Source organism: Mauremys reevesii, linkage group 8, assembly GCF_016161935.1.
Source record: "Mauremys reevesii isolate NIE-2019 linkage group 8, ASM1616193v1, whole genome shotgun sequence".
NCBI lineage: Eukaryota > Metazoa > Chordata > Testudines > Geoemydidae > Mauremys > Mauremys reevesii.
The window spans coordinates 106,202,750-106,229,372 of NC_052630.1; the positions used below are offsets into that span (position 1 = coordinate 106,202,750).

The 26,623-nt window shown below is 45.1% G+C and overlaps 2 protein-coding genes and 1 long non-coding RNA gene across 7 annotated transcripts in view; 2 read left to right on the forward strand and 1 right to left on the reverse strand.

Moving 5' to 3' along the window:
* LOC120370534 (armadillo-like helical domain containing protein 1) lies at window positions 1-6,820 on the forward strand. Of its 2 annotated transcripts, XR_005583784.1 has the most exons (4): window positions 1-301; window positions 4,572-4,644; window positions 5,680-5,809; window positions 6,513-6,820. XR_005583784.1 is itself a non-coding variant. In XM_039485392.1 (3 exons), exons 1-3 carry the CDS (start codon window positions 4,556-4,558, stop codon window positions 6,657-6,659), a joined length of 366 nt encoding a protein of 121 aa, XP_039341326.1. In that variant the 5' UTR covers window positions 3,965-4,555; the 3' UTR covers window positions 6,660-6,820. The 2 variants fall into 2 exon arrangements, 1 of the variants encoding a protein (XP_039341326.1); XM_039485392.1 differs by lacking the exon at window positions 1-301 and having other exon boundaries at window positions 3,965-4,644.
* Window positions 6,821-6,847: 27 nt separating this feature from the next.
* LOC120370535 lies at window positions 6,848-9,319 on the reverse strand. The gene is made up of 2 exons (XR_005583785.1): window positions 8,713-9,319; window positions 6,848-8,412 (listed from the first exon to the last, which is right to left on the reverse strand). It is a non-coding gene; the product is annotated as an uncharacterized LOC120370535 (long non-coding RNA).
* A 34-nt stretch (window positions 9,320-9,353) lies between these two features.
* Window positions 9,354-26,623, forward strand: part of KIF2C (kinesin family member 2C) — a 46,768-nt gene continuing 29,498 nt past the window's right edge. The window contains exons 1-7 of one of the 4 annotated variants that reach the window (XM_039485388.1): window positions 9,354-9,520; window positions 14,001-14,095; window positions 17,109-17,216; window positions 17,539-17,587; window positions 20,175-20,222; window positions 21,324-21,446; window positions 25,002-25,115. In XM_039485388.1, the coding sequence (XP_039341322.1) occupies window positions 9,457-9,520; window positions 14,001-14,095; window positions 17,109-17,216; window positions 17,539-17,587; window positions 20,175-20,222; window positions 21,324-21,446; window positions 25,002-25,115 (601 nt within the window). In that variant the 5' untranslated portion in view covers window positions 9,354-9,456. Of the gene's footprint in view, window positions 9,521-14,000; window positions 14,096-16,537; window positions 16,680-17,108; window positions 17,217-17,538; window positions 17,588-20,174; window positions 20,223-21,323; window positions 21,447-25,001; window positions 25,116-26,623 lie in introns of those variants that run through there. The other 3 variants (XM_039485387.1, XM_039485389.1, XM_039485390.1) reach the window with 3 other exon arrangements.

The following is a 26,623-nucleotide window of genomic DNA, read 5'->3' on the forward strand; positions in this document are numbered from 1 at the left end:
CAGAGCAGAATCCAGCCCTAGTCAAGGAGGTTTACTTTGAACAGGCGGAAGGAAAATACAGCTCGTTCAGACGCCAGCGTTCAGACCATTGTCTCTGACGTTTCACCTGCTGCTGGGATTGCTGTGCAGCCTTGTTAGCGCACCAAGGTGGCGCTTTGCCCTCTTTTCTTGTCTTCAGCCATTCAGCTGATAAAGGATCTCACGGCCTATGAAGTCCGGCCAGCGCTGCTGAAGGGTCTGGTTGAATTACTTAAACCGCCAGGGAAAGAGACTGCTAGAGTGAAAGGCAAAGCCCTGGAAGGTAAGAGGTCACATGTCTGCTTGGAGGCTGCAGAGTGCTGCAAAGTGGGTTGCTCTTTCTCTGCTTGCTCAGTGACTCACCAGCCACTGATGGGCGACTTTGGTACCTTAGTCTCCTTGGGTGGAACCCAGGGGTTCGCAAACTGGGGGTCATGACCCCTCTGGGGGTCACAAGCTGCTGGCCTCCACCCCAAACGCTGCTTCGCTTCCAGCATTTATAACAGTGTTAAATATTTTAAGTGTTTTTAATGTATAAGGGGGGGTCGCACTCAGCGGCTTGCCGTGTGAAAGGGGTCACCAGTACAAGAGTTTGAGACCCACTGGTGGAACTGGCCCTCGCTAATCCATCCCTGTGCTGCCTTGGCAGAGGTCAGATGCTGCAGCCAACCTTCTGGCTGATTTGAGATGGTGACGGCTATTCAGAAGAGGAGATGCAGAAGTCTCTTCCTAGTGGGCCTGGTACCCATTGCAGTGGGCCCCGTGTGCTCCTCTTGCAGCCTGGACCCCCTGTCCAGGGAGCAGTGAGGTCACCCGCAGTGGTAGGCTACGGTGGGGCGGGAGGAGAACAACAGGCTGGTGCTGGGTGCTGCTGGGAGGCTGATGCCCACCGCCACAGGAAACAAGGGGCGAGGCGCCCCCATCCCCTTCCCAGGAGGACCTAGAAACCAGGTGTCCCTTAAGCTCTGCCTGGCAAGAGGCCAAGGTAGAAGGGAATCTCCCCTTTTCTTCTCCCCCCTTCACCAGGACAGCTGAGCTCCATGGGTAGGCTGGTGCAGTCCCAGCAAGTGCGGTGTCTTTAGGGTTACCATATTTGAACATTCAAAAAAGAGGACACTCCACGGGGGTGGGGGTGGGGTGTATTTGCACCAGTATCTACCAACTCATGTTGTATTAATGTGTTGTTATACTGTTATATATGCTGTGCGCTACATGTCGTCTATATTGAGTATATATAAGAAAAAGTGATATGGCCTCAAAAGTGAAGTTTAATGATTTAAAGTTTACTGTATTTCTTTATATGTAGTGAGTCCTTTCCTTTCACCAGTTCTTCAGTTTTCTTTCTCCTCATGTGCCTGCACATAGATCGCATTTTTCTCAGCAGTGGTTGATTGCTCTTTAAGAAGGCATGAAAGTCTTTACAAGAAGTTTGTCTGCAGTTATACTGTACAAGTAGAATTCCTTTCAGCGACTCAACATTCAAGTTGTTCCTTTCCTTTGTCCACTGGCTTTGCATCAGTGAAAAAATTCACTCTACATTTGCATTGTGAGAGGGAATAGCAAAGAAGAACTGTGCAATCTTTAACAGTTCAGAATGACACTCAATGTTTTTGGATTTCTCAAATTATTTGGTCCACTTCTGGTGTGCTAGCAAATAATTACTGAACTCTTCATCACTGTTGCAACTTTCCGTAAACTTCTTCAGGTTGCTGACCTGATCAAAACACTTCATGCCATCAATTTGCACCCCCTTATCGATCAGGTACTTGATACAAGGTTCCACATCACTCCAATTCGGTGTCTCACTCAGGGTAATCCACCTGAAACAAGAGAAGTCTTCCAGGGGTCTAAGCCACTTCTCCAAATATTCTAAGCATCTACTGTACATATTATCTACTTCAGCACAGAATTTGTCACACTCTTCATCAATTCCTTCCATGCGCTTTTGTGCTAGTAGTCCCTTAACTTTCAGGGACATAAAGTTGCGAGTCTCGTGTTCAAGAAGGATAGTGCGAACCAAGTTCAAATTTGTCAGCACTTCCACGACAGAATTGCTTTCCCTGTCGATTTCTTGGATGTAAGTTTGGGATACACTCATGAGTGAATGCATGTGCCAGAGGTAAATCTCACTTAATTCATACTCAGAAAGTGTCTTCAGCACTGTGGGTGGTTTGTCCTGTGACAGAAAGAATGACTTCAAGGCCAGAAACATCTGTATCAGCCTTGTAATGCCTGGAAATAATGACAGCCATCGTGTCTTGCTATGAGAAAGCAGCTTTCTGTATTCAGCATCAACAAACTCACAGTGCTCCTTCAGCCGCTCAGTTTGGCCAGTGTAGATATGAAAGTACTGGTACATTTTAAAAATAATGTTCTCAGTGTCAACGTTCATTCTTTCTGCTGCATGGTGAACACAGTTGTTCAAAATGTGTGCTGGGCAACCCACACCAATTAACGTTCTCTTCTGAAGCAACTTCTTTCAGTTTGCAAACACATTCTTTCCATCTTCATCACGCTGGAGTCCTCCAAACACTGTATTGCAGTTGTCACCTGTAAATGCAATGCACTTCTCGAACAAACCATTTTTTTCAAGCGTTTCCTTTACGTAATGAGCAATCGTGTCGGCAGTCTCATTAGGTGTGTTCTGACCTCAAGCAATTTTGACTGCAAACCGCCATTCTTCCAGTTGAAATACTGAATAATTACTGGAAATATTTTCACTGAACCGTGTTTGCTTCCATCTGTAGCTACTCCACAGTAAGCTATGTCATTTTCTTCAAATGTTTTCAGAACAACATCAACAGAATGCAGTGCATGTACAGAGATAACAATTGCTTCTGTCTTGGTGCTAGCACTTGAAAATTTCCATTCTACTTCAGAATCAGGGAATGTCTTCTTCAAGAAGACAGATGTGCAATCCATTGACTTAAAGCTATTATGACACATAACAGTGTGAAATGCAAAAGCACCCTCTGCTGCAGTAACAGCATCCTCTGATTCGCTGCCTGGTGTTACAAAATAATTTGTCCATTTTGTTGATGAGCTCTCTCCTCGAACTGCTTTTTTGTGCTTGTCTGAGTCCACATGAGTTTGTAAATCATTAGCGCTTTTATTTTTCACAGAGACTTAAGTACCAGGTCTACATACCAAGCACTCAGCTTCCCATTCTTCTCTTCCACTTCGAAAACACGGGAATTTTATCTTTAGTTCTGCAGTGAAGTTATTGGCACGGTGTTTGGGGGCAGTAAAATAAAATATCAAATAAAGAGCTCTTGAGGAAACACTACCGTGCACGGTTCAAACTCAGAAAAGACACTGAAATTGTTGATGCTGCACTATCGCCACTATGGAAAAATGATCGTACCTGTCTGGGACCATAGGGCTAGACGCCAACTTCCCCCCTGCCCCAACTCCACCCCTTCCCCGCCCCCATTTCAACCCCTTCCCCAAAGTCCCCACCCCAACTCCACCCCCTCCCTGCCCCATTGGACTCCTTCCCCAAATCCCCCCCCAGCCCCGCCTCTCCCCTGAGCGTGCCGCATTCCCCCTCCTTCCCCCTAGCCACGCAAAACAGCTGTTTTGCAGCACAAGCACTGGGAGTTGGGGGGGGGGGAAGTGGGCACTCTCTCAACTGATCAACTTTATTGAATGATCAACTCTTCTTTGAGGAAAAATAATAATGGCAAAATCCCAGATGTTTTTAGATATTTAAAAATTCTTCCCAAACAGCGATTTAAGAACCAAAAAACTGGACATGTCCTGGAAAATACGGACGTATGGTAACCCTAGTGTCTTTTCTGGGATTGCGGCCGCCCTCTCTTTTCCCTTCCCCTTTCCTTTGACAAGGTGAGAGGAGATGGCAAGTAGGAGGCCGGCACTGCACTCTCCAGGCCTCCGTATCCCCTGCCCCTGTCCCCACTGTAGACGTACCTCGACGTATGGGTGTCACAGCTTCCTCTGATGCTGCTTCCTTTGATGCAGGCTCCTGAGTCCTGTTCACAGTGACCCTCTGGCGAGTTGCAGAGATCAGCTTTGCCTGTTTTGGCTAATGGGAACTGCCAGGCAACAACAAACATCCAGCTTGTTGGAGCCCTCGGAGCAGGAATGGGAATGTTGATGCTATTTGTGACCTGTGTGGATTTGTTCAGTTAATGCAGCAAAGTTACTGGAGAGCAGGGGATGTGGCGCTGTCTTTCAGAGATCTTAGTCAATTCCCTTCTGCATGTGGCCAGAGAAAATTAAAGATCCCAGGACACCTTTTCAAGAGTCAGGGAAACCTTGGTTTTCTGACCCACATCCTGTCTCAATGAAACAGACTGTAAGGTCCCAGGCTGCATTAGCCTGACACAGTCACTGAGCAGTGAGAGCTCCTTGTGAAGCACTGGGCTACAGTACATTTGTATGGAGATTCCCTTAGGGATGTTGCTCTAATCTCACAAATCCTCTTTTCTTCAGGTGCTACTGCTCTAATCCCCCAGGTTATAACTAAAGCTTTCTGGCAGCAGTATGGCTCCAGCCGTAGTTTTCATCCTGTCTAATGTTCCCCCATTCAGACCCAGCCACACTCCATCTTCCTGAGCCCTTGTCGGTGTATGTGCAGCAAGCCGCTGCAGCAAAAACCATCGGGTAAGAACATTCAGAGCAAACTACAAAGGGAGATTTATACAGGATTTAGAGAAGCTGCTTCCTTTAAGGAGAAAAGGCCAGTCGTTATCCTTCAGAGGGAATCTTTAGCCCTCTGCCATTGCTGTCTGAGTATTTCCCTGGGGCTTTGCAACTCCTCCATATAGACTTTGGGGGCTTTCATCCATTCACAACAGTGCTCAGGAGCTTAGAGAGAAGCACTTCTGCTTGGGTAGCAAAATCCAGACCCTCCTGTTACTAACAACACCTGAAATTATTCAAAGCTTTTATTATAAGTGAAATATATCAACCTTTACTCTGGCCATTAATACAGAGTCAGAATGTTCCCAGGCCAGTATAGAGAGGGACAGCGTTAGCACCTTGCCACATACCTGGACCAAACCATGCTACATGACAGTTCAGAGCCTGTTGTATTCTCAGGGAAGGAGAGAGTCTCTTGTAGTGAAATGCCTCGACTTAACAATTTTACATCGACAGCGTAGTGCATGGAACCAAAGTCAGTGTCTGACCCAGTGAATCCCGAAACTCTCTCTGTCTCCATGCTTCTCTGTAGCTCACTTCCTGTTAGAGATCTGCAGAATCCACAAGATGGTCCGATGCCAAATTGCTCCCTTTAAAAGCAGAAGACGACAATAACACCGGCCATGTTGTAATATGTAAATATGTAAATATGTAATATGTAAATCAGGTGTTTTTATTGTCAATCGTTAAAAGAATTGTAGAGCCCCAAACATAGATGTTAAAAAGTTCCCATGCAGCCATGGGCTCCCTGTTCAGTTTAAGAATAGCACCCGTCCTTGTTCATTGGTGTTAGTCATTCGCCAGTGAACATGGAAAGATGGAGGCATCACTTTGCACTTGGATCAGCACCACACCTAAGGCAACAGGACTAGAATCTGTCCCTCCAAATTGCTAGATGTGGCTCTTTCATTTCATTCCCAGGAAGCTCCTGTTGTTGTGGGAGTCTTCTCCCAGGCAGAAGAGCCTTGGAGCCTGATTGTGTTGATTTCCTTGCAGCATCCTAGCCCAGGACTCCACCAAACTGGCTGAAGAGATGATCCAGCTGAGAGTGGTGCACGGCCTTATGTGTGCTATGGGGAACCAGGATCATACCACCTGCCAGAGACAGGCCAGCATCTCTCTAGAGGTGAGTGTCTCTGTGGGGGGCAGTGGGGGCGCTATTCAGATAAAGGGGATCAGTCACACTGGGGCAAGGCTGGAAAAAAACGGCCATTGATGCTACAGCAACGTACCTACGGTTTGTGTCCTCTCTGCTGTTAGTGCTTGAGGACGAGCTTATCCTTCCCAAGCCCAGTTCTCCTTCTGCTTAACAGTCACGATTCCCCGACAAACCCCTTCCCTGAGGTGGAGTTAAGGGCAGTCAGTAATTGAGAAGAAACCTTCATGGAATGGGTTGCAGTTTTGAATAATACAAAATCGGGACATTCAACATAAAGCCCATGCTTCAAACCCAACCCAAAGCCTCCAGCCTAGAGAAATCCAGAGTGAAGGTCGTCCATTCCGGTCCACAGGGGTGTCGGCTCTAAAGCCCAGTGGTGCGATGGTTAACTAGACCCCTGCCCATCACAGAAGCTGAAATATCCAGCTGCTCTCGCAGTATGGGTGGGGCTTGGGTGTTGTACTGACCCTTTCCCCATCTATTTAACCCCGGCCCCCAGCAGCGTTGGCGCTCAAAGAGGGAACAGCAGAGTGGGGGCAATGGACAGATAAATCCCAGGTGGGAAGGAGCACTGAACTGGAGCACTTTCCCATCCCATGAGGGTGCTGCTTTTCAGTGCAGCCAGACACGCCCCCCCTCCTTTTGCACTTATTGGGGTGTTTTGTTGCAGTATTTTGTCCGGACATTTCCCATTGTGGAGGAGCATGTGAGGAAGGCAACAGGAGAGACTCTGTTCCAGCTTTTTATGGTAAATGGGCTTCTCTACCTGCCAGGGCTTGTTACTGGTCTGGAACATGGGTCCATTTTGCAGGGATAATGGGGACTGGCTTTCATTCCTCTAAAGCCGCAGTGGAGCTCCAGTTCCTGATCCGACTCCAGAGACCACGGGGGTCAGATCACAATGTCCTCAGTTAAATGAATTGCTTTGGTTTTGGCCCAGCACCCCCAAAGACCTCGCTCCATGCAGTGGGGATCAGTGTGCACTTGCACTATCCATCTGTACTAATGAGGTGGGACGATTGGTGCAAATCACAGCGGGGCCTGAGGTCTGAAGTCTGGGGGGAGGGGATGGTTCTTTTCTGACTTGGGGCCCGTCGTTAGTGTAACTGGAGTAACGCTGAGGGACGTGTCTGGACTCACGTTTGCGTGGTGATGTTGGAAAAGTGGCGAGACATGCAGGGCTAGCAGTGTCCCAGAATGAGGAGTTAGGCATGAGCCTCCATCCGAATCTGAGCTCTCCTGCCTTGAGGTGGCTCAGGACTGAACACCATGTAACTCAGCGGAAGCCCTGTCACATGGGCCCATTAAACCTGAGCAGGACAAAGCCATAGGAAATGTCCTGCAGGCAACAATCCTGGTTCGTGCTGGACTCAATGGGAGGGACTTGAACTAGGTTTCCTGCATCCTAGGTGTGTATCCTAACCACTAGGCTAAAAGTTGTTAGGGAGGGCCTCCTTCTCCTCTCCCCCCACAGCTGTGTCTGTGGAAGCTTGCTTATAGGGACCTACTCTGGTATGTGTGTACAGATCTTTGCCTACCAGATTGGGCCCTGTGGGTGTGTGAGGTGGAAGAATGTTTGTCTACCCTGGTTTGTGCATCACAGTGCGGGTTAGGAGTCCAGACGCCTGGTGTGGAGCTACAGTGAGGTCATGTACAGGCAGCAACATAGGCACCTAAGGAACTTCTGCTGCAAAAATGTGGCTGCCGAGTGAAATTAAACATCTACAAAGTTCAGCAGCAGCTGAGTAGGGGTTTTGGGAATCCCAGTGGGGCCTGATTCTGGGATTTAAGTGCCTAAGGTGACAATTAGGTGCATAAGTCCTTTTGTGAATCTAGCCCCAAGTGATCAAAGAACTAGGGTTAAAGATGCACTGTGCCCACGGGATAGTTGTGGGTAATGAATGTGCTGCAGCCAAGGAAATGACTGAAATGTGTTTGTTTGTGTGCTGATTTTATTAGGAATTGATACTATGGGTTGATGTTGCATAATTTGTGGGTTGGGCTGTACCTCAATGACATTTTTCAGCTGAGTTCTACCCCCAAAAATTCATTGAATGAACAAATAACATAGGGAATACATAACTACTTGATTAAAAAAAAACAGTGAACTAAGAACACAGTGCAAATCTGGGGCCAGTGGAACTGTGGCAAGGCCAAACTGAAGGCTCATAAACTCCTGTAGGTGATGTGTTTGAAGGGGTTCTCCTTCTCCATATCCTGGTAGGTGGATTGTTCTGGAAGGAGTTGTAAAGCTTGAATGAAATGGTGATCCCAGTCTGGTATGTTCCCTATAGTCTGCAGGACATTGCAAGGTTGGGGAGCAGTGCTTGACCTTTGTCCCAAAAGGTGCTCCAACAGCCTGTTTGAGTCTGTATCATATCCCTTTCCAAGGCCATGCACTCTACTTTGATGCTTTGTGGTCGCACCAGGAAACCTTCCCTCCAAACTTCTTCAAGGCCCTCTGTTGGAATGCAGTCACTAGTTCCTGGAACATTTCCTCTTGTCTTTTTTTTCCAGCCTCTCTGCAGGTGCTAACTTCCCTCTTCACACAGGCCGTGGTGTTACAGGTGCTAAAGGAAACCAGAAAAAACACAAGGCCTTACTGTTCCCAATCCTAGTCTTCATGCATTTACCAGGAGGATGCCGCCAGCTGGTGCGGGGGGGGGGGGGGGAGCATGGGCACTCCTAAAAGAAATCAAGTGTATCAGAAATCAAGGCTGGCATGACAGCCAGTCTCTGGGCAGCCTCAGGAACACAGCTGGCTTATAGCAGGCTGCCTGATTGCTACGCCACCTGCCTGGAGGGAAGAATCAGAAAACCCTCTCTGAAGCCCAATTCATCATCACACGGGCAAGCAGTGGGAGCATTACCAGAGACCCTGTTCTTGTTGTTCGTGTTCAGATCCGTCTGCCGGAGTTCCTTTGCTCTGACTCGATGCTGGGACCAGCCCTGTGAGTGTCCCCTCACCGTCATTCCTCTGGCAGTGTCTTGCGGAGGCATCTGTTCTGGTGACTCCTCTCCAGGTGGGGCTGGACACGCTGCTCGCTCTCCCACGAGCACTTCGTGGCATCTCTGCCTCCTCCTCTTTTAGAGTTAAAAACTGCTGGGGAAGGAAGGATTTTTCCTTTTGATTTTTTACAGTAATTACCCTTTTCCCCTCCATTTCCCCTCGCCTGCAGGCCCGGGGCCCGGACAGAAGGGGACCCCTGACCGGCGTGGCAGCACCACGTGTAGCCAGGCACTGTGACCGCCGCGCCCCAGAAGGAATACATCTCCCAGCGTGCACCGCGCGCAGAGGCCCCGCAGCGCTCTGAGAGAGGGGCCCGCGGCATGATGGGAGTGGTAGTCCCCAGTAGGTGCGCTAGGCCGGAGTCCCTCGGCATGCTGGGAGATGGAGTTCCCTGAACACGCAGAGCATGCTGGGGGTTGTGGTTCCGAGGCCGCGTTTCCCGGTAGGCCCTGCGGCACGCCGGCGCGCGGAGTTTAAATCGGCGGCGGTTGCGGGGGCCGCCATTCCCAGCTGCTGATTGGACGCGGTACCGCTGGGCCCACAGACCCCTTCACGCCTCCCCTCTTCTAGCGGCTCCGAGGACCCCCCCCCGCCCCACAGCGCTATGGACGCCGCGGTCTGCAGCCGCCTCCAGCCCGGCCGGCTCATTAAGATTCAGCGGAGCAACGGTGAGTGCGGGGGGAGGGGGGGATCTGAGAGGACTGACCCCCGCCGCTTTCCGTACCGCCCCCTTCGGCGAGGGGCGTCTGGCGGGAGGGGCGGGGGCCACACAGCTCCCCTGCCGGCAGAGCCCCGCCCGGTCTGCTCGGGGGCTCCCCGCGGGGCTCGGCCGGATCGGCGCGGAGCGGAGCTGCTTCCGGGCTCGCTCGCTCGCACCCCCTGCTGCTGCCCCAGGGGGAGTGGGGTGTTGTGTGTTTGTGCCCCCCCCCCGCCCCATATTGGTGGTGCTCCGCCCTAGGCCCTCCTTGCCCCTTTCTTCCTAGGTGTGCCGCTTTGCGTGTATCCTCATTGAAGTTCAGAACATTTCTCCAGCTTGTCAAGCTCATTCTGAATTCTAATCCTCTTCTCAAAAAAGCAGCTGCCACCCCTCCCCGCTTGGTATCAACTGCAAACTTTATACACATGTGCGCTCTAGGCTGGTATCCAAGTCCTTTATGAAAGTTTTTAATAGAACCGGTTCCCTGCAGGTCCTCACTCAATAGCCCCTTCCAGCTTGACTGAGAACCACTGATAACTACCTATGAGTATGGTTTTCCAACCTTATAGTAGGTTCGTCTAGCATCTGCTTCCCCGTTTGATTATGAGAAGGTCACATAAGACAGTATCTAAAGCCTTACTAAAGTTGAGAGACATCACATCTACTGCTTCCTCCTATCCTCCACAAGGCTTGTTACTCTCCTAAAGGATGCAGGAACTCCTCGCTCAATGTTCTAGTTATGTTCCCGAAAAAGGCAAAATGATGTTAAGCGAATCCAATTTCCCCATAAAAATTAATGTAAATGAGAAGGTTAAGTTCCAAGGAATTTTTTTCACCAGACAAGATATACATATACATACAGTATAAGTTTTAAACAACCAATACTGGTACACAGTGGTGATGATTGTGAACCTTGGTTGAGGTGGAGGAGTCAGAGGGTGGGATATTTCCCAGGGAATGCCTTACCGCTAAATGAACTAGCAATTGAGGCAGTTAACCCTTGAGGGCTCAGTCAACACTCTAAAAGGCAGAAGAAAAGGAGGGAGGGCAGACAGAGAGAGACACCCTGTGTGTGAGAGAAAAAATGCGCATTTCCCCTTTAAGCAGCTGACCCCAGGCTTAAGTACACTGCCTTGTTAATTAAATCAGCTTGCTGAGATGGCAGCTACTGCCTAGAAGCTCCCTCCCTCCATAGGGAGTCCCCCTTGCTGTATGGAAGATGGGGTAAGTGAGATGAAGGAGCAGGGGGGAAGGGGAGACACCCTGACATTAGCCCCCCTTTTCCCCCTCCCCCTCCGTACAGCAAGCAGGAGTCTCTGGGAGTAGCTTCAAGGCAGAGAGCAGGAGCAGCAAGTGGCAGTGGGGGGAGGGACAGCTGCTGCACAGGGAACTTGAGGGGGGTGGGGACTGCTGGTCCACCCTAGTTCCAACCACCCACCAGCTAGCTGCAAGGGGCTGCTCTTCCTGCAGGCAGTGGACAAAACAGGCGGCTGCCAAACAATGTTAGAAGGGAGCATTTCACAACTTGAACTAGCATGTTCCCTAATTGATCAGCAATTTAACATTGAAACAACGTTAACCGGGAGGACTTTAAGTGAGGAGTTCCTGTATTCGGTTGGTTTGACTTGTTTTTTTTTCTTGCCAAGTCTGTATTGACTATTACTTATTACCTTATCTTCCAGGTGCTTACAAATTGTTGTTTGTGCCATTATTTTTCCAGGTACCGAAGTTAAGATGACTGGTCTATAATTCCATGGGTTAGCCTTAGTCCTCTTTTTATTGATGGGTACTATATTTGCCCTTTTCCTATGCTCTGCGATCTCTCTCTTCCTCCACAAATTCTCAAAGATAATTGTTAATGGCTCAGGGATCTCTTCAGCCAGTTCCTTAAAATATTCTAGGGCAATGGTCCCCAACCTTTTTGTCTGGTGGGCGCCAGACGAAGGACCATGGCGGCGGTCAAGCATCCGCCGAAATGCTGCCCAATTTCGGTGGCGACACCTCTCAATGACGCTGCTTGTCGGCAGCAAGCGGCGTCATCGAGAGGCGTCGCCACCGAAATTGGGCGGCATTTTGGTGGCTGCTCGACCGCCTGCCAGGACGCAGGCACACTTAGATGCCCCCCATGGTGCCCGCGGGCACCGCGTTGGAGACCCCTGTTCTAGGGTGTATTTTGTCAGGGCCTGCTGGCTCGAAGACATCTAACTTGTCTAAGTAAGGCCTGGTCTAGAATAGGAAATTAGGACAGTGTAATGACATCTCCTCAGGGGTGTGAAAAATCCACACCCCTGAGCAGCATAGTTCCTGGTGTGGAGGGCGCTAGGTCAACTGAAAAATTTTTCTGTTGCCCTAGCTACTGCCTCTCAGAGAGGTGGATTACCTATGTCAACAGGAGAATCCTCCCGTTTCCATAGGTAGCATCTATGCTGTAGTATTTTAAGTGCAGACATACCTTAATTCTTAACTTGTTCTTCACCTATTTTAACCTCCGCTCCTAATCCATGTACGCTAATGTTAACTATGTTAGTCGTCCGATCACTGCTAATCTTTCTGGTGAAGACTGAAACAAAAAAGACATTTAATAATTTGGCCATTGTTGCATTTTCTGTTGTCTTTCCATCCTTATTGCGTAACGGGCCTACTCTGGCCTGAGTATTTCTCTTGCTTCTAGTGTATTTGTAAAATGTTTTCTTGTCACCCTGTATGTCCCTAGCTAGTTTAATCTATTTTGTGCGCTGTCTTTTCTAACTTTGTCCCTACATGCTTGTGGCTTTTGTTTTACATTCATCCTTTGTAATTTAATCTACTTTTTAGGGATGTAAAAGGTTAATGGTTAACCCCGGTGGCCCCGCGTCGGCCCCAGCCCCAGGCGTCGTTGGCTGAGTCGGCTGGATCTCAGTCCTGGCCGGGGCAGGAGTCCTGGCTGGATTGGCCCAGCCCCCACCATGTCCCCCCAGCTACCTTGGTTAACAGTTAACTGGTTAAACAAAATAACTTTAATTTTTTAACCAGTATTTACATCCCTACTACTTTCTTTTACTTTTGACTCTTTGAGTTTCAGGCCATTTAAAAAAAATCTCCTCCTGGTTAAGCCAAGATGGTCTCTTATCATACTTCCTATCTTTCCTATGCATTTAGATAGTTTGCTTTTGTGCCCTTAATAATGTCTGTTTAAAACTGCCAACTCTTGAACTCTTTATATTTTTTTCTCCTAAGACTTGCTTCCCATAGGATCCTATGTATTAGTTCTCAGAGTTTGCTAAAGTCTGCCTTCTTGAAGTCCTTTGTCTTTATTCTGCTATTTCTCCTTCTACCATTCCTTACCATGCCCCACTTCTGGGAAGTAGCCTCTCTATTGGGGGTGAGGGGGGAAGGAGGAGAGCCCCATCCACTCTGGGCTGCAGCGGGGACAAGTCCCTTTCTCCCCTGTCCTGTCATCACTGGATATGCAGTGGGATTGTCGGAGCTCCATGCTGAAATAGGGCTGTCATATTCACTATGGATGTGTGCCTGCTCCCTTCCCCCAATGTGTGCTTTTTCCCTCTGAAGCATCTGTTACTGGCCAGTATTGGAAACAGAATACTGGGTGACATGGGCCAGTGGTCTGACCCAGTATGGCCATTCTTATATGCTCACTCTTGCCTTTGGTTGCCTCTGTGGGACTTGCTGCTTGTGATGCCCTCTAGGGGACTGGTCTTGTTACAGACTTGGCTTTTTTCCTTTCCATTATTGATGAAATCTTTCCAGTGACACAAGGCATGTATGAGACTCTGTCCTTTCCAAAGGAGATTGAAAATGAAGGGATGCTGTAAACATGGAGTTCAGCAGATTTCAGTGCAATTTTAAAAAGTGGTTTCTGGTCCTAAACAGACCCTTGAACTCCCCCAGGCAATCTTTGTGTGTGGTTTTCTTTTTGATGGGACTGTTTTTTCCACTTTTAAATTTTTTTCATCTTCCCTGCTTGCTGTGTAGGAAAACCCATATAAATGGGAAAACATATACAAAGTGCTGCCAAAATAAGCTAAGTAAGTCAGAAGTCTTTCAGTGTTTGGGCTCTAAAAATAGCATATCACATTCCTGCCAGAAAAGGTGTTGCCTTTAGTGCCACAGCAAAGGGACAATAATAGCTTAATTTCCTTTGGGCAGCTGTGTCCTCAAGGGTATTGGTACTCTGAGGAAATTGCTGGCTGACAGCAGAGTTAACAGCTTCATTGCTTTTTTTTGTGTCTTGAATGTTTATCCAATATTTATAGTATGAAGGCCATTCCCAGATTTTAACAATGGCTCATAGCTTTGGATGCAGAATACTGGCAAATTCCTCTATGAAAAACTAGCTTTCCAGTCTTGAATTGGTATTACAGAGCTGAATATGGGGACTTGTTCTCTCAGCAGAAGTTAAGCATGTTGTGTTGAATGACCTGATGAAATGTGAATTTATCTTTAATCCTTAGGCTTAATTCACAGTGCAGTTATAAAGACTGTAAACGTTGAAAGGCTGTCTGTCTCGGTAGAATGGTCAGAAGGGGAATCAACCAAAGGAAAAGAGGTAAGTGTGAGAGGTGTCCCCATGCTCACTCAATCTGGAGTAAAGCAGCAACTTTGATTGCATAGTTATAAAGCATGGGGCTGAAATCCATGACTCTATTAAATAAAGATCCTCTGGGCTTAAAGCCAGTTTTCTTACATGTGTTTCATAGAATTCTGTGGCTCATTAAACTGAGGGTTAAAAATATAATCTTAGTATTTCTGTCACCTAGGACAAGGAGAACAGCTTGGGCAGTTCACTTTTTGCCTGTAGTACAAATGAGGGTCAATCCATCCTCCTCATCCTATCCACTTGTTATAGTCCACACCTGAACATAGCCACTTTATGAATGTCATACCCTCCTATCTCAATGTCTGTACTTCGACCCATCAGCCTTTTACCTCCAATCAGGGATATTGCAGATTATGTATTCCTTATGCCACCCGATCTTAAACCAAATTTTGCACCCTCGATAATCTGTATGTTATTTCCTGATAACCAGAAACTTGTATGCTTAAACTCTGTACCGCTCACTTTTTTCTTAACATTTTAATACATTTTTTAAACCTGTTCTAACTCTTCAGATTCAAATGCATAAAAGTTGTAACATTTGGTTTGGAAATGCTGCAGATGAAGGTTTATCTGTTGCATTATGTTCCCATGAAAATTAAGATTTTATTGGCCTTACAAAAACTAAGTCTGTTTTTACAAATCCTTAATTTTGGGCCATGTTTGTCTTTGGCTCTTTAGTTTGAGAATAGGAAAGCTGTGAAAACCCCTTATCGCTCATTGCTGTAAACTGGACCCCTATAATCCAGCTAATCACAAATTTTTAATACAATAGTATTGCTGACACACAGTGCCTCTGATGGCAATGTGTGTTTTTTTTTTCCTAGTAAGAATAGTTGATTCAGAATAAAACTAAATGCTTATGTATTTATTTGCATAAACTTGTTTTATGACTCATAAGTGATGAGTTAGACTTCTTCATTAGTGCTGTACTGTCATGCTCTTAACAAAGCCCTGGCTTACACAACCTTGGCAGCTTTATATTGGTATTCAGCACCTTTAATGATCTCTTAAAAATTTTCTGGAAGAATTCCCTAACATATGGCAAAATGTGAGATTAGTTGGATACTTTGCAGCAAAGAATCCTGTGGCACCTTATAGACTAACAGACGTTTTGCAGCATATAAGGTGCCACAGGATTCTTTGCTGCTTTTACAGATCCAGAGTAACACGGCTACCCCTCTGATACTTGGATACTTTGGGCATCCCCTACCCAGTTATGCATTAACACTATACTTAAACTTGGTGATCCAATAACATATCTCCATTGTCTTTGAAAGACAAGCTGAGAAAGAACTGGAGGTATTTCTAATATTCTGCTGGACATCTTCCCATTCTATTGGCTGTAGAAAAGGGTTTTCCCCTGTTTCCCATTGTTTTGGCAACTGATTTTGTAAATCTCCTCCCAGCTCGCACAATTTACCACATTCCATTCTTTAGTTCTGCTTATTTTATTTACGCTCAGGGAAACTTTTTTGCTTTTTCTGAAACTTAGTGTATGTTTATAGTGAGGAGTTTGCTCACAAAATCCCAGATGTTTTTGCAACAGATGGGGAATTAGCCATGACGTTTGGGCCAGAGTCCAACCACTAATTGCATTTTCTGAGACTTGAAACTCTTATCAGATCTATGCTAGTCAGAAGTCTGAATATGTACCGGCAGCTAGAGGTAGATCTGAAAGATGAGGTGGTGCTCTGACATTGAAGCTGGGTATGCGATGTCATGCATAATCACCATTGATAAAGGTTTTGTAGGCAAATTAGTTTGAGCTCTACCAGTGAAAACCCATGAGCTTATATAAGATCAATGAGGTTGCACAAGTATCATGGGGGGCCTAGGTTTTTGACTTGCAGAACCTCCAAAGTCAGAGCCCAGGTGAGTTTGAGGGACTGTCATTTAACAAGATCTTACTTAGAAGTGAGTAAACTTGATGATTGTCCTGGGTTTCCATAATACTTGGAGAGATAATCACAAATCTATTTTAAAAATCTGGTGAATACTTTAACTCTTTTGTATGAGAACAGTTAATATTGTATTTTTGCTCATTTTACAGAGGATTAAATAACGTTGTTTTTACTAAACCTACTAAAAGGTTAATATTTAATATATAAACTTAGCATCTATTCTGCACAAGAAAGTTATTTCAATATCAAAGGCCACCTTAGTTTCGGTGGAGGATGAAGTGATAATTATACAACTCTGTGGCATACAAACTCTGTTCTATAGGGTTATCTTTACACCGTAAAAATGAGGGAGAGAGGCTCAGTTTGTGCCTGTTTTCTCCTTCACAGCCCAACTCCTCACTACCGTGTGCGCCCACCCCCCCAACACATTTGTGACATCACATTTTCCCAGAGCTGCAGAATGTTGTAGATAAAGGATTATGACTTAACTCCTGGTTTACCCTGTAGTGTGGAGGTTGAGGTGAAATCACTTATTTACTCCCACTTGCAAATAGCAGGCGGGTGAATACGGGGAAAATGCAGATGAATTCAATTGTTTTGGTTTAAATGCTGAATGCTTCATTTACCTCAGTGTGAGTAGTTTTTAAAAAATTATTTCAGTAAGCACAACTATATTGTAAACTCGTAATGCTCTCCTAGAGCAGAAATCATGGAGTGATTGAGAGCTGTACTAAGATTAGCCACAAGAGATTAAAACGGTGACAAATGTGCTTTGGGTGCTTCTGAAAACACTAGCAATGGCTCCTGCGGAACTGAGTGGTGGCTGGCAGACGCTGGTAGATGGTCTAACTAGCAGATTTTTATTATAGTCAGATTAGACTGCTCAAGTGGAATTTAAAATACTAAATTACTAATCAAGGCAACCCTAATTTTCCACATCAAACAAATTAATGGCTTATAGTTGGTTGTCTTTATTTAAGGTTTATGTCAAGCTATTTGTCTTCCATTGGAGTTAGAACAGAAATTGTCTATCTAACTAAATCTTGTCTTTGCCTTTGTAGATTGAGATTGAAGATGTGATAACAATAAATCCAGAGATTTTAGAAGAAATTCCGTCTGCTTCTGATGTGAAAGAGAACCTGCCTCTGCAGGAGAATGTAACTGTACAGGTATGCAATCCTTAAACTCTTAAGACTCTCTTGTTATGGTACTAAAATTCAAACAGCAGCATGTCGGATCATAAATAACATTGCAAAATAAGAACAGATTATTTTTAAATCTGCTCTGATTCTTTCATTTAACTTCATTTTAAACTTTGATGTCTCTGGGTATGCATGTTTTTGTTCCATTTGGATTTTTTTGGGCTTCCTGTGCTGTTTTTTATAAAAACAGGCACATTCTTGTATTTGTTACCATATCTTAATAATATAATGTAAAGAGCATGGTAGATGCTTCAGATACTTACTGCAATGGCTTTTTAACTTTTTGCAGAAACAAAAACGTAGAACAACCCTTTCAAAAATTCCTGCTCCACGAGAAGGTAAAAATAACTCTTAATTCTTGTCTATAGTCATAAGACAAAAATAAATTATGCTGGAGATTTACTCTAATTTAGGCAACATACCGCTACAAAATGTACTAATTAAGCAACTGTACTTTATGCTGGTTCCTTATTGAAATTTGAGTCTTAAATCATAGTTATAAGGCATTCTGAGGTTTTGCTACATCTTGGAGGGTTCCTTCCATGGGTATCCTAATACAGGCCTACTGCCAGCAGGCTGCTTTTGTGTGTTTATGAGCTGGCAAGTTGGTTATCACAACAGTTTTTTTTCCCCTCTTCTAAGTTGTATAGTTCTACAGGCTTCAGGGGAATTCTTACTACAACTAATACTAGTAAATTCCACTTTGCAAATTTCATAATCCAATGGAAAGTGAGTGCATAGAGAGGCTCCAGAATAGGGTCAATGGTTCTTGTATCAACAGAATAAAAGGTTTTGAACAAAGCTAGTTGAGGATTGGGGTATTGCAAGGGAAGGTGGGGTCCATAAGAGGTTATTCTCCCTGGGCTGGCAGGTATGGGGCTAGCTGGGAAATAGTTCCCGCCCCATATCTAACTTCAACTTTCAGATTGTAGTTGACTAATTTATTGAGACTTTTTGTTAGTTTGGGGAGGAAAGATTACTAGTGTGTGCAGTTTGCCATGTCGATGCTAATGGTCACAAATGTGACTAGCTCTCCATAGAATTAATTAGCATCCTATGCTATGTTCTCCTTGCCCCCTGCCACGTTGGCTCTGCCTTCCTTCCCTCCAGAAGTGCAGCAAGCTTCCTGCTTGCTACCATTTGTCCTGTCCAGTACAGTAGTGCTAAGTTCTGGAACCGGCGGCTTCTACCCCAGCTGCTACTGGCTTTCTGAACTCTCTCCCTCTCTTGGTTCTCTGTGTGATGTTGGAGATGGAAGGCAATACAAACCTTTTTGCAGGGAGTGGCAGAGCTGATGGGAACAGCCCAGGCATCCCAAACTGACACATCCACATCCCTGTCACTAATTCAGGGAACTTTCCATAAAACTGGTAGACTGGAAATTGTACTTGGAGTTAAGTAGTGATTGTCTCTAGGCTGGTCGCTCCCTGGTAGTGAATGGCTAGCTGACCAATCAAGTGCTCGTAACCCAGCCAGTCACTGCCAAATGAGTAATGCACTCCCTAGAGGTCACTGTTGTAACTCTGAAGCATACAGTATAACTGAATCTGCAGTGCATGTTGCCTGGCTATTGTCCTAGGGTTTTAGTGCAACGGTTCTCAACCAGGTACTTAGAGGTCTTCCAGGGAGTACATCAACTCATCAAGACATTTGCCTAGTTTTACAACAGACTAGATTAAAAAGCACTAGAGAAGTCAGTATAAACTAAAATTTCATACAGACAATGACTTGTTTATATTGCTCTACATCAGGGGTTGGCAGTCTGTGGCATGCATGCCAAAGGCAGCACCCGGGCTGATTTTTAGTGGCATGCTGCTGCCAGCTGGAGTCCCGGCTGCTGGCCTGGATTACAGAACCCCAGACCAGCAGCGGGATGAGCCGTTCAGCCCCCTGTCGGGCTGGGGTCCCGGCCATCGGCACCTTGCCAGCCGGGGTCCTGGCTGCCGGCCCCGCTCAGCCCGCTGCTGGGCTGGGGTCCCGGCCATCGGCACCTTGCCAGCTGGGGTCCTGGCTGCCGGCCCCACTCAGCCCGCTGCCGGGCTGGATGGATGGAACCCAGGCCAGCAGCAGGCTGAGCAGCTCAACCCGCTGCCAGTCTGGGGTTCTGTCTGCCGGTCTGGCTTGCGAAACCTTAAATTAATGAAGACTTGGCACACCACTTTCCAAAGGTTGCTGACCCCTGCTCTATATACTAGACGCTGAAATGTAAATATATTTATATTTATATTTAATTTGATTTATTTTATAAATATCTGATAAAAATGAGAACAAGCAATTTTTTGCTCAAATTGTAAGTAAGTAGTTTTTTTAAGTGAGGTGAAACTGGGTGTGGGGGGAATGCAAGACAAATCAGACTCCTGAAAGGGGTACAGTAGTCTGGAAAGATTGAGAACCACTGTCTTTGTGCATAAAGAGAGGCCAGCTCCAAATCCAGCAGGAAAGCAAAGTAGTCTGTGTTCCCTTTTGCTAAACATCTATGCTATAGCAGCAGGGAACAATATCCTCCTATTTTGAGTGCTGCATTACATTGGTTAGAAAGTTCAACACGTTCAGGTCCTGCAGACCTCTTAGGCTGAGCACATAAAAGGAAGCAGAAAGTCCCCATCGGTATGTAATGGGTACTATTGTATCTGCGCCTGAGGGAAGCAAAAATAAATGGCAACTTTTTCAAAGTTAATTGTAAAACTGGCTCTGCCTACATTAATCTTGCTAGTCTTCTGAAGTATGGTATTCTGTTCTGTTAGGGAGCAGTGGTGTCACATATTGCATGCCATTTCTTTCCGTAATGAAGTGATCAGAGTGCTGGAGACACTGAGAGTGTTTCTGGTGAGCTCAGGTTTGGAAATTGTTACACTTCACAGAGGACATAGCATTTAATTCCATCTCCAAGCATAATGAAAGTACAATTCTCTTTTGTTCCTAAAGTGGCAACGGTGACACCTAATGTGTCTGCGCCCGAGCAGCAGCAACCAGGTAAAGAATTCTGGTGTGATCTGCACTGAGCTCCATGGGCACAATTACAACTCCTGGGCACAGGGTTTATCCACAATTCTAAGAAACATTTGGTGTGCAACGGGAATCTTGTCTTCACATGAGAATGCTCATTGCTGTATTCTGGATAAATTCCTACAATTGCTAGAGGTGATAATAGATCTAATTTTTATCTTGCACTCCAAATTTTTCATGTCAGACTTGCTTTCTTCACAAAAAAAGGACTATTTTAAACTATTTGAATGGATGATACAGCCTTGGCATAAAAGCGCTAAAAATTTCCAAGTAAGAAGTTGGCCATTATCTTAAAGTAATAGATACCTAAATGTGTGACTGCTAAGACATTAATTCCCTTGCAGCTTGCATGGTAAACCTTGAGAATGCAGCTTTTATTAGACACATGCTGTAATCATAGCTTTTAAGTGAATTTAGCATTGGCAGAAGTTTCCGCGCTGGTTCTAACTGTTCTTAGGTGCCATGGTGATGGGCATGATACCTCCTCAACTCTCACCTGGAGAGACAGTGATGACAAAGAAGCTGTCTCCACACTTATGCTGTCTTTGGAAGTTTCCACACAGACTTTAATCAAGGTGCCAGTTTTGTGATGTGTGGACTAAGAGAGACCTTCCTGTCAAATAGTCACTGGATTTACAATACCTTCATCAAGATTAGTTGATCCAGTGACCAGGAGCATGAATATGAGCCTTCTGGTCCCTTTCAAGAATGGTAGTTCAGGAACCTCGGCATAAATTAATGAATCCTAATTTTCTTTTTAATTAAAGTGGAATAGGAAAAGGAATCCATTGCAACTGCAAATCTGGAGTGAACGGGCTCAGATCAAGTGTTTTATCTTGCACTAGTGGCATTTTTCAAGAACATTCTTCACCAAACTGATAACTTTCTAGCACCCTGCCTCACCCTAAACTTCTCTAAAGGTTCTGAGATCCTGCTGTGAATGGTATCTTTTTAACCAGGCTGCTTTCCTTATTGTTCTGTACTTTCATGAGCATACTGATCTTTTTTTGAAGAAACTGGCCTGCTGTTGTCAGTGCTCAATACTGACCTTAAATTCTTTTTCCTAAGTATTACGTAGCCGTTCTACCAGGATGTCCGTCATCACAGAATCCCAGGGCAGCCTCCAAGATAATGAGATGGAGGTGGATCCCTCCACTTCTACACAAACAAGAAACCATTCAACAGTGCCCGGTGAGTGATGACAAGCACAGTAAAACGTGATTAAACTGAACGTCTTATGTGTTTCAAAATGCTTATCTCATGGGTGTGCAAACTCTAGAAGCAGAAAGAGCTGACCAAAATCTCTTCCCCTTTTAAACAGAGAAGGGAAGAGACCACAATAGGTCTGTGATCGTGCATTTTACATCGAGCTTCTAATTAAGAGGGATCTCAAATCACTTTAGAAATTCTGCTGATGTTGAAAAAATAAATCACTTAATCCACCACATGTATGTCTTGGGGTGTGAATCACATCTGTTTAACAGTGCACAATACCATACGTAAGGCTAGGATGGGAAGTGAAATATCTGCTCTCTTGGAAGTGCAAAGTGTATTTTTACCCACATGGCAATTTGGTTTGAATGGCAGGGTTAATGGCCCTACTCTTGCTAAAAGAGCTGTTAATAGTGCACTTTATATCTTATCTGAAAGGCTTAGCAAGGATAACTTAAGATAGGGATCATATTTGGGGACAAAAAGGCTGGATTGCCTCTGAGCTGTACTGGGTTGACAGATTCCATTAATTGGGGATATGGATGTACTTGAATGTAACTCAAGTACTTCAAATTCTACATCAGTATTGATTACAGGTACAGTCACATTTATTTACACCTATTGGGTAAGGAAAGAATTTGAGCCCTGCTTTGTTCTTTTGGAAATGCAGACTTTGGTAGCTTTATTGGTAGCTACTACTGTTCATTTTCCTACACCATACAGCAAAAGCATGTGTGATACATGTTCCATATTGGCTTTCATGATGGGCCCTGAACTTTAGAGAGGTTGTTTGTTAAAACTCAGTCTGTTCCATGCAGACTTTGGACTGTGGCGTTGAAAAAGTAGTCTAAGTGTAAACGTTAATTTTTTTAATTAATTTTTATTTTTTATTTTTGTAAATTGCCTGTTGCGCATGTGTGACAAATATGGGAACTAGTAATTGGAGTCCTATATGTGCCTCAGTTTCCCTCTGTGTGCTTTGGATTGCTATACACAGACACTGAAAGGTTAAATCTGCACTTGGGGCAGAGCAGGTAACATGAGGTGCATTGTATCACATAAGTCTGGGGTGAAATGAATGGGTGGTTAAAGGTCTGACTGAAACAACCCACTCAGTAGAGGATTCAGAAGGGCAACGAGAACCCCAACAACTGAACAATTGACAACTATCCACAGGAAACTCTGGCAGGCAGAACATGTGAACGCAGCATGAGTCTGCAGGAAGAAGGCAGTGTCCTGAGGTGACAGGAGGCTAGAGTAAGGGTTGGCCTTTGAAGAGACCCAGAAGCTCACCTGGGATAGAATCATAGAATTCAGTGTTGGAAGGGACCTCAGGAGGTATCTAGCCCAACCCCTTGCTCAAAGCAGGACCAATCCCCAGTTTTTGCCCCAGATCCCTAAATGGCTCCCTCAAGGATTGAACTCTCAACCCTGGGTTTAGTAGACCAATGTTCTACATCTAAAACTTACACTGATATAACTATGTTGCTCAGGGTTGTGAAATTTTGCACCCTGTGCTCTGTATTAGGTCAACCTAACGACCACTGTAGACACAGCTAGGTCAATGAAAAAAGTTTTTGGTCAACCTAGTTACTGCTTCTTGGGGTGCGGGGGAGGTGGTGGATTTACTGCAGCACAGGAAAAAACCCTGCAATCACAGTAGTAAGTGCCTGCACTACAGCAGTGTAGCTGCAGCTGTGCTGCTGTAGCGCTTGTACTGTAGGCATAACCAGAGAGAGGAAACCAGTATGGGAACTCTGGCTTGGCCAGTATGGACTGTCTTAACCTTTTGCTTCTGTATGGTAACCAAAAGACTTCCCAATGCTGTGTTCCAGTTGACTGCTTTGGTGTCACTGCAAATACATGCTGAGGTTCATTGAGCCCTGAAGAGAGCAAAAAGTCTCTGAACGGGAGTCTTCCCCCGTTAGACTCACTGGGTGGAGTTCATATTGTGAAACGAGTGCTGGAGCCCAGAGGCTCAGTTGTGGAAGAGTTGGACCCCTTGCTGGTCTGGTACATTGAGGGGTTCCTCCTAGGGACAGTGTGAAAAAGCTGGGGCATAGCACAGATCCTGTGGCTCTGAAACAGCATGTATAACTAACTTTAAGGCTAGACATGCATCGTTATGCAGCTGCAAAGCATTTTCTTAAGCACAGTCCTCAACTAGTTTGCGTTAAAGTTACACTGCTTATAGTAGGCAAATGCCCTACTCTTCAGACTTGTATCAATGAGATCTATAAACTGAAAAACTTAGCCAAGGCTGAAGATACTGCATAGATCTTGAAACTTGATTTCATTTAAATCTCAGACCTCTAATATGAGTCAAGCTTGAGGGGGAAAAAATTAATAAAACTGCTAAAATTATTCACATTTTAAATCAAGACAACACATCCTAAACTGTGGTGTGCATAATTGAGGTAGTCGTGAGCCTACAGCTCTTGCCAGTTTCCTCTTAATAGACACTTTTCCACCCCAGCCAGCACTTTTTTGTAGCTTCCCAAAATCTTCTTCTTAAGAACAAATCTAAAGGTCCTACTCTATTCTCATTGAAATAATTGGCAAAGTGTCCCCATCTACTTCAGTGGGAGCAAGATTGGGTCCTAGGGCTACTCAAGCATCCATAAACTACTTTAAGGCTTAAGGGAGACACGGTGGGTGAGGCAATGTCTCTTTTGCCAACAGAAGTTGGTCCATTAAAAGATATTACCTCACCCTTTTTGTCTCATATTTAATCCTTTACATGAGTTTATGCTTCTTAAATCTCTTAAAGAACTCTTTCCGGTAGAGGAGAGGTTGGTATGGGGTGAGAAGCACTTGTGCCTCACTTAAAAAACAAACAAACAAAAAAAAAAAAACCCCAAAACAAACCCTTGCACACTTTATGCATTTAAATACCCTTATGTGGAAATATGTACTTGGCCTGCAATTCTGACACCGGGCAAACCTTGACTTTAAGAAATCAGTGCAAAAAATCTATCTGAATACAATGTTAAGGCTGTACAGATAAGTAATAAAGATAGGAAATGCAGAAGATAAGGTACAGTGCATAGAGATCTTCACTGCAGTAATCTTCAGTTCCCATGTCAAGTATTTCAGTAACTTTATCTTGAATCAAATGCATGTAAAGATGTGATCATATAATTGGCATTAGTGCACACAAATGAGAATTAAGCTAAGGCTGTGTATAGTATGACCTTACAGCAGAGTTCTGCAATATCCTAATAGTGTTATATGTTGGCCTATTAAAGGAAACACTTACAAATTGTGAACTATTATTGGATTGGCAGTTTTTTATACTAAATTTACTATGAAGTGGCCAGTGGGTGCCTGCATCCCATGCAAGTGCTGCACCTCATGGGTTAGCCCTGTCTCCCTCACCTGCCATAGAATTGGAGAGCAGGGCAACTCATGGCCTGATTTCTCTCCCTCCCCACCCTCTATTGTTGTCTTGGGGCCCTACAAATCAGAAGGCTGTTCTCTCTCGCTTCTGAGATCTAACAGGTACTCTTCCATTGACCTGCTTCCTTTCAACAGCTGGCCGAGCCCGAACTACCAGGCCACATTGTGCTACAGAACCCTTACTGACAAATGTACATGAAGTTCTAGAAGAACATCCATCTATCAGAAGCAGCTCTTCAGCAAATCCAGGTAAATAAGGACTCTTGTCTGAGGACTGGCTGGCTCATTAACCAGCATTGCATCTCTAAGCAATGTTGGTTAAGATTGTTTGTTTTTCCCATATGCTCATAGGTTTGATATGACTTCCTGGAATGTGGCTTAGCAGCCAAAGCAAACATCCTGATGACTTTAAAATTAAATATGGTACAGTTTTGATATACAAATAGATCTGCTTGGAAGGACTGGCTCAACCCCAGAGTAGAAATACAATGGCTTTCTAACTAGTTTCAGTAGCTGGTAGCTATGCTCTGTGAAGACACCACTGGTCACTGTGAGTTTTTTGTTGTGGGGGAATCACCCATACCAGTAAGGTGACCTCCTACCTCTTAGCGGTAGGTGCCTTAATGCTGTGCTGCTACGGCTTGGAGCCCTGACACTAGTAGCCAGCCCACAAGCATAAAGTTCTCCCCTGGCTTCCACCAGCCTAGTTACTCATTGTTGGGTGACCCCAACAGCCCTTCCAGTCTCAAGTCTACTGTAAGTTCTGTAACGGCTGGGCACTCTGACTTCCTCTCTGCTTTAACACCCCCCCCCAAAAAAAAAAAAAAAAAGAGAGAGGTGTGAACAGCTCCCAGTCATCAGTTCACTTTGGCATGCACACTCCACACAGATTGCACAGCAGAGACATGCTTGAGGTAAAAATAAAGTTTATTTAATAGAAAAATCACAGATGAACTAGTAAGGAAAGGCAAACACAAGTCACACAAAATAAACATAGACACAACTTCAGGCTTTACACTTCTATATTGGATAAATTCCCTTTGTTCTGATGCAATGGGTCGCTTTGTTCTGACGCCACGGCGGATGGGGATGGCGTCCATCTCTCCGTCCGTGGCAGTTTTCCATCATACTCCCTGTTGCAGAGGGGATCCAGGGTTTCATGGACTGCTTCCTGTGTAGAGGCTGCCCCTCAGTTTCTGAAGCCTTTGTCCTCAAATCCCTTCCCTTTTTAACAGGGTTTACAGCCTTTTTTCTTTCTCTCAGATTATGGTTATTCAGAGTATGGGGAATTCCCTCTCTGCTTGATAGCTGGGGCACCTCAGTGTCTTCCCATTAACTGTAATGGTTCTGTTTCTCTTCCTGGGCTATATTATGGATCATCACTTTTGTTTGGTTTTGTGTAAACAGCTGGCTTGATAGGAGCCCCTGCCTGCTGTGAAGTGTATTTGAAATTGTAGTACAGTGTATGAGCACAATACTCTAGGTACATAGATTCATAACCACAATCTGTATAAACATCTCCTAATGACCGTCAAGTTCAGAACACTACAAGCTTTCATGAGACCTTACTTGATATATTTATTAACAATCTTGTATACAAAACCAGATGATTCAGTTGCTAACTCCTTGGGATTCAGACCCTTGTGGTGTCTGTACCTGGATTGTCACAACCACTGGACACAACTAATAAGGAACGCTCCTCTCCAGAACCAGACTCTAGGTCATGATATCCCAGTTTGTACAGAAGAGGGTTTTGT